The 7426-nt window shown below is 44.4% G+C and overlaps 1 protein-coding gene across 1 annotated transcript in view; it reads left to right on the top strand.

Moving 5' to 3' along the window:
• Positions 1-7426, top strand: part of Pla2g7 (phospholipase A2 group VII) — a 46138-nt gene that overhangs the window by 34980 nt on the left and 3732 nt on the right. The window contains exons 8-10 of the mRNA XM_005359797.3: positions 742-855; positions 2404-2495; positions 5018-5188. Coding sequence (XP_005359854.1) covers positions 742-855; positions 2404-2495; positions 5018-5188 — 377 coding nt within the window. The remainder of the gene's footprint in view (positions 1-741; positions 856-2403; positions 2496-5017; positions 5189-7426) is intronic.

Here is a 7426-nt window from a genome sequence, read left to right on the forward strand (position 1 = left end):
ACATAATGAGACCCTGTTCCCTTTCCCCACCCCCCACAAAAGAAATGTACAGGCCTTAAAATTCACCTGTCTGTGAATGCTGGCTCCATCACTTGGCGGTAGAAAGATGCTGAGCAAGTAAACCTTGTGCTTTGATGTGTTACAAAACAGTGAATGACAATATCTGTCTGGTGTGGTCATTGGAACCATTTCTTGAGACAAAGTATACTGACTGCTTCTTTATCTTGGGTGTGTTCAATGTGGCACGGTGCTTAGACCCACACCCATTTCATTGAAGTAGACTACATCACTACGGAATCTTGCTTTCCAGGAAGCCCAGAAAGCTACATGATTCACAAGGTCCCTCCCCGAGGTTGCGCAGCTAGGATTTAGCTGACTGTCCTACTGCTTGGGGGAGATGGCTTTTGTAAGTCACCAGGCACGCACATGTAAGTGACCTTGGTGAACTCGGTTCTTTGGCCTGTTGGCGTCCTCTCTGGGGGTGGATAGACTTTGTTCACATGCTGTATACATTATGTTCACATATTGTATACATTAGTATACAATAACTAGAAACACAAGTCACCTCTCAGGGAAGCCAGAGGTGAGCGTCGCCTTGTTGTAGCTGCCATCCACATCATATGTCTTTGTTCCCATCATTTTCCCCTGTGGTGTCTAGCCATTTCCCCACAGGCAACCCTACTCAAACATTATTGTGTTACAATATTGTGCATTATCATTTCCTTCTGATTATTGTCTCAGGTGCGGCAGAGAGCCAAAGAATGCTCCCGGGCTCTCAGTGCAATTCTTGACCTTGCATATGGAAACCCTAAAGAGAACATCCTGGATTCAGATTTTGATTTGGAACATCTGAAGGTGGGCATGTGGTAGAGCTCTTTCTTCCTTGGTCTGTGATTTCGTATTGTTCTTTGTTGGCTGGTTTTCTGCTGCACCGCAAGGCATGTGATCAGAACCTTTGTGATGGATGGCTAGGATGGTCAGTGTGACACGATCTAGAATCGCCGGGCAGGAGAGACTCAATGAGGGTTGGTCTACATTGGATTGGCCTGTGGGTATGTTTGTGGGGGACTGTTTTAATTAATGGATGTGGGAAGTCCACTGGGGGCAGCACTAATCCCTAGGCAGGGGCTCCCAAATGGTGATAGAGTGGAGAAATCCACCTAAGCCCAGCAAACGAGTAAGCTAGCAAGCAGGTAAGCCATGCATACATCCATTTCTCTCTGTGCTTGATTGTTGATATAATATGACTAGCTGTTTGAAATTCCTGCCATCTTGACTTCCACGCCATCGTGAGCTATCAACATGGAACTGTGAGCTAGAATAAATCCTTTCTCATCAAAACTGCCCTTTTTCTCCCAGGGTATTTTATCACATCAATAGAAATAAAACTAGACCAGAACATGCCTGCATGCATGTGTGCATGTGTGTGTGCATGGACACATCCCTCCCACACCCCCACATGCACACGCACACAACACAGGCACCAGTGAAACCTGTGCCAGGTTGAATTATGAATAAAACTGCCTCTTTGAACTGGCAGTTCACATGGTTCAGCTCCAGACTTTCACGGGAGGTAATTTGTTGGCTAGGAATGGCTTCATATTAGCTTGATCTTGAAGACTTAGCCAAATGTTTTGAATGATATTTCTTTGTTGGTATAAGTGTGAATAGCATGAGCTGCAGGTTGGAGGACAGGGTGTAGAAGGAACTAGAAGTTGTTCAGTTTGAGGATAAGATACTGATCTCTTCCCTAGATCCAACCAAGAGCCACCTTCTTCTGTCTCCGTGCTGCCTTATACAATGCCTTGGCCTGACACAAACATGTTTGTTTGTTTTTTTCCTAACTCCTGTCTAATCTTCAACACTCAAGTCAGGCATCACCTCCTCTGAGAAGCTCCTGGGGACTCCGGGAGCTATGCAGAGCCTGGGTTGGCTCTCGCGCTACCATATGTGCACCTGGGCCTCAGGGCATCAAATGGCGGGTTGCATCTCCCTGTGTTGAAAGTCTCTATCGGGTTTTTCCATGGTAAACCGTGAGCTCACTGAAAATGAGACTACAATGTCTGACAGGGAGGACATTCTGTAAATACAGAGATTGAATAAACTGAGAACATGGGATGAGGTAAGACAGAAATCAGAGAAGCTCAATTTCAGTGTAGATTATTAAAAAACAGTAAGTTTACCTCTGAATCTCTCTCTCTCTCTCTCTGTGTGTGTGTGTGTGTGTGTGTGTGTGTGTGTGTGTAAAACATATGTGCCTATGTGTGCGTGTGTGCTCTATTATGTCATCAAGGTATTAAGAGACCTGAAGCGAGTAATGATTGTATGACAGACAGAACTGTCTAATGTGATCTTCTAACACCAGGTGAGATGGTAACTCACTGTTCTGCTGTTTTCACCCAGGGCGCTATTGATGGGGATAAAATAGCAGTGATTGGACATTCCTTTGGAGGAGCGACAGTTATCCAAACCCTCAGTGAAGACCAGAGATTCAAGTAAGAGACAAAACAAGATAACTAAATGAGGGCAGGGTAATACACAAGAGGGAACTGGTTTTCTGAAATTCTACCGATTAGGGGATCTTTGGGGTTTGTACATCTTATTATTTTTCTATATTTGTTTGTTTCATGTTACATGCATGGATGCTTTGCCTGCCTGTATGTGTGCTGTGTGCTGTACACTGTGCACATGCTTTGTGTTGAAAGAGGTCAGAAGAGGGCATCAGATGCCCTGGAACTGTAATTACCAATAGCTGTGAGCTGCCATGTGGGTGCTGGGAACTGAACCTACCTCCTTGGCCAGAGAAACAGTTGCTCTCAACACTGAGCTATCTGTCTCTCCAGCTGAAGCTTTACCATTGCTCTTTGCTTCATTGAGTCTGTACATTTTCGTAGGAAGAAACCGTTTCTTCGTCCCGTTACCAACACCTTTCCCTTGCCGTTGGAGTAGAGCAGCAATGCGCACGGGTGCACTGGCATCTCTGTAGTAGGATGTGCAGCCCTTTGGGTGGATGCCTGGCGTAACACAGCTCTATGCTAGCTTGTTGAAAGCCTCCACGTCGATCTCCAGAGTTCCTACAGCAGTTCACACCCGTCCCAACAGTGAACATGGCTGCCTCTTTCCCTGTGTTCTTGCTGGCATTTGTTGGTTCTCACCGAGATGAGATTGTCTCTCTAAATAGTTTTAATCTGCACCTCCATATTGGCTAAGGATGTTGCACTTTTCAAAATACGTATTTACCATTTTTTTTCCTTTATCAAAGAACTCTTGACTTGGTACACTTTGGCCCAATCTTCTCCTGTTGTTGTTTGGTTGTTCCGAGTCCTTTGTGTATTCTTTATGTATTCATGTCTGCCTCATATGTGGATCTTAGCTTCGTTGGGTGAATGTATGTAGAGACCAGGAAACTAGAGAGGGTCTCAGGAGCAGTGAAAACAGAGGCTATGAGGAGAGTGGGGGACGTAACAGAACACACGTGACATGAGGGTTCAAGTGGGGATGTGGGAATGCAGATGGCAGGGGCAGAGGGAGGGGCAGCCCAGACTAAGTAAGCAGAGCATACCATGAAGAAAGCTGCCACTTGTCAAGCTGATTTTAAAATCAGTTTTCTTATCCTTACCCATCCCCCATTGTCCTCATTTCTCTGTAAAGGGCTTCACATGTTCTCTTGGGAATTTATCTTTATGTTTTCACTGTGACGTGCTTGTGATAGTATTGCCACCATTTTACCGAAGACATTGGGTTTTGAATTTTATCGTGAGCTTTTCTTTTCCTTTATCTTTAAAATGAGGCTGGATCTAAAATCATAGTTACTGGGACCAAAGTCAGACAAGAGCCCAGTTTCCTAACATATAGAAACCTTTTCTTTCTTCAATGACTCATCCTAGACTCACAAAGACCTAACTGTCTAGGGAGTGGTCTGGACCATTTGAGATGTTTCCCCTCAATGGAAGGGCGTGCTCTGCTGTCATCTGCTTAGCTTACGGGTGGATTTCCAAAAAGGCCAGGGAGCAGGATCAAACTGAGTGGGAAGAAGAGAGCTTGATTTTAAATGTTGTACATTTTATTTTCACAATTTTCAATTGTGTGTGTATGCGTCTTTGTGTGCGTGTGTGTGTGCGCATCTTTGTGTGTGTGTGTGCATCTCTGTGTGTGTGTGTGCATGTAAATGCAGTGCACAAGGAGGCTAGAGGTGTCAGATTTCCTAGAGCTAGAGTTCCAGGTAGTTGTGAGCCACCTAGTGTGGACCTCTGCGAGAGCAGTAAAGACTCTTAACCTTTGAGCCATCTCTCCAGTCCCCAAAGTTATATTTTCTCAAGGGTTACTTCATGTGTTTCACCCTCTAAACACAGTCCTCTGTGACTGGGTATCTTGTTACTCTGAAATAGTGTAAACAGATGCACTGTGGAACACCTAAGACTTTGGAAATGAGCTGGAGAGATTAATCAGCAGGTGAGAGCATGTACTACTAATCAGTTCCTAGCTCCGTGTCAGGCAGTGCATAGCCACCTCAACTCCAGCTCTAAGAGATCTGGCGCCATCTGCTGGCTTTTGTGAAAATCTGCATATACCGCCCCCTCATGTACACACAGATACACACACACAGATAAACATTTGTACACACAGAGACACACACACACACACACACACACACAGAAAAACATGCGCGCGCACACGCACACACACACACACAAAAAAAACACAAAAAAAAAAAAAAAAAACTAAAAAAAAACAAAAAAAAGGCAAATGGCTATTTTTTCAGTTTTGAAGTAATTACAACTGATTTACAGGTATTTTGGAAACTTTGTGACAAAAATGAATATTGAAAACTTTAAGAAAATGGCCGAGAGCCATGTAGTAAGTTGCTGTGGCAGGAAGGTTTCTCTCTGCTGGCAATGCCAGGTCAGCAGTGTTCCAAAGCCCACCGTAGCTCCCTCCCAAGAGCCAGGTAGTAGGGTGCTGGGGTAAGATGGTCTCTGCTGGCCAGCCTACATTCTCCATCACTGTGTGTCTGCAGATGCGGGATCGCTCTCGATCCATGGATGTATCCGGTGAGTGAGGAGCTGCATTCCAAAATCCCTCAGCCCCTCTTCTTCATCAACTCTGCACAATTCCAGTCTTCTAAATCCATCGAGAAAATGAAAAAGTTCTATGAACCTGGCAAGGAAAGAAAAATGATTACAATCAGGTAAGTGCTCACTTGCTAGATACTAGACGTGAAACTTGGCTATCATCATTGGGGAGTCTTTGCAAAATGACTGTGCTGGTGGTTAGATTTTAATATAGAGAATATACTCTGTCACCTCCAGTACTCTTAGACTTTCTCTCTTTCTTTTTTCCCGGGACAGGGTTTCTCTGTGTAGCCCTGACTGTCCTGGAATTCACTTTGTAGACCAGCTTGACCTCGAACTCAGAGATCTGCCTGCTTCTGCCTCCAGGGTGCCGGGATTTAAGGTGTTCACTAGCACAGCTGACTTACTCTTTCTTTTTTGATGTGATGAATGTGTTTTGCCTGCCTGCCTGCCTGCCTGCCTGTCTGTGCACCAAGTGTGTGCAGTGTCTGCAGAGGCCAGCAGAGGGCATCAGATCCCCCCAAAACTGGAGGTGCACACAGTTGTGAGCTTTGGGTACTGAGAGCCAAGGAGAGATGGCTCAGTGGTTAAGAGCAGTGTCTGTTCTTTCAGAGGTCCTGAGTTCAATTCCCGGCAACCACATGGTGGCTCACAACCATCTGTAATGAGGTCTGGTGCCCTCTTCTGGTCTGCAGACGTACACACAGACAGAATATTGTATGCATAATAAATAAATATTAAAAAAAAACAAACCCTGAACATCTATCTGCAAGAGCAGCCAGTGCTCTTAACCACGGAGCTATCTCTCCAGCCCTAAATAAAAATGTTTTTAGTTCTTATATTGGCAGTTTAGTCTATATATTAGATACTGACTACGTTCATCTGAACACTTGAACATACCAACATACACAGGGGAGAAGGAGTGAGGGGCAGCAGTTCATCCGTAGGCCATGTAAGGAAGTCTTTGAAGAAAAAGTGAGAACATTTATTGTGTTTATCTGTTGGAACAACGCATGAGTTTATGAACCTTGCCAAGCTCTAAAAGGATGCCCTTGAGTGATAGCCATATGCTTATATCCTGATGTGGTTTTAAACTCACAAAAATATTATTCAAATGGGGCTAGAGAGATGCCCAGCAGTTAAGAGTGGTTGCTGCTCTTGCAGAGGACTGAATTTTGGATCCTAGCTCCCATGTCAGGCCTCTCACAAATAAATGCCTGCATCTCCAGCTCCGAGGGATTCCATGACCTTTTCTAATCTCTGTCAGCAAGTGCACAAAACACACACACACGTGCACACACATACACACGTGCACACACACACATACACACAGAGAGAAATAAAAATAAATATTTTTAAAAAGACTTTCAAGCAGAAATATAGCTCATCTTTCTATTCTCTGAACCCTGGTTAATTCAGGAGAGGGGAAAAGGCAGGAAGGATGTTCCTAGAATAGTTCCACCTACCCATAATTTGGCTTTCCAGCTTCCATTTCCATAGCTCTAGTGACCTATGGCTAGTTGTGGTCAGGGAATATTAACTGGAAAATTCTCGAAGTAACAATCCACCTTTTCAAAGTGTGAGCAGCTCTCTATAACATAGTGAAATCTTGTATCATCCGGGCTTGATGGGAACCGTTCCTTCGTCCAGTGCATATGTATTCTATGTGCAAACCTCTTGATGGTCACCTCTTGTCACCCAGCCATCAGACCAGCTATCATGGGGCTAAGTATTCAAGATAAATACAGTTCAGTAAACTGATGAGGAAGGGAAAGAGAAAGGCAATTACTTTTCCATTTTTTCCCCTTTCTCTTCTTTTTTTTTTTAACTTATTGTTTTGGTTACTTTTCCTGTTTTTGTGTTAGAGACAACAGCAACAACACAATTCTCTATGGGCTGGAGAGAAGGCTCAGCAGTTAAGAGCATTGCTGCTCTGCGGGGGCAGCTGGGTGATCTTCCCAGCTCCCACATGGCAGCTCCCAACCATCTGCAGCTCCAGTGGAGATCGGATACCTCATTCTGGCTTCCACGGGTACTTACTGTACATGTGGTGCTCAGACACATTCAAGCAAACACTCATACTCATAAGATGAAAATGAATAAATTATCAAAACAGTCAAAAAAGAGCACTCACTACTAAAAGGGAAATGAAAGAGAAAAATACTCTGAGAAGAGTTAGCTCATAGTTCAAGGTGACAGTCTGTCAGTGTCACAGAGCATCAGAGAATTCCCGACAGGCATGCATGGGGTCTGTCTGTCGGGGATCCCACAGTATATACATGGGGTCTGTCTATCAGTGATCCCACAGTATATACATGGGGTCTGTCTGTTGGGGATCCCACAGTATATACATG

This window comes from Microtus ochrogaster, linkage group LG2 (assembly GCF_000317375.1).
Source record: "Microtus ochrogaster isolate Prairie Vole_2 linkage group LG2, MicOch1.0, whole genome shotgun sequence".
In the NCBI taxonomy this organism is placed as follows: domain Eukaryota; kingdom Metazoa; phylum Chordata; class Mammalia; order Rodentia; family Cricetidae; genus Microtus; species Microtus ochrogaster.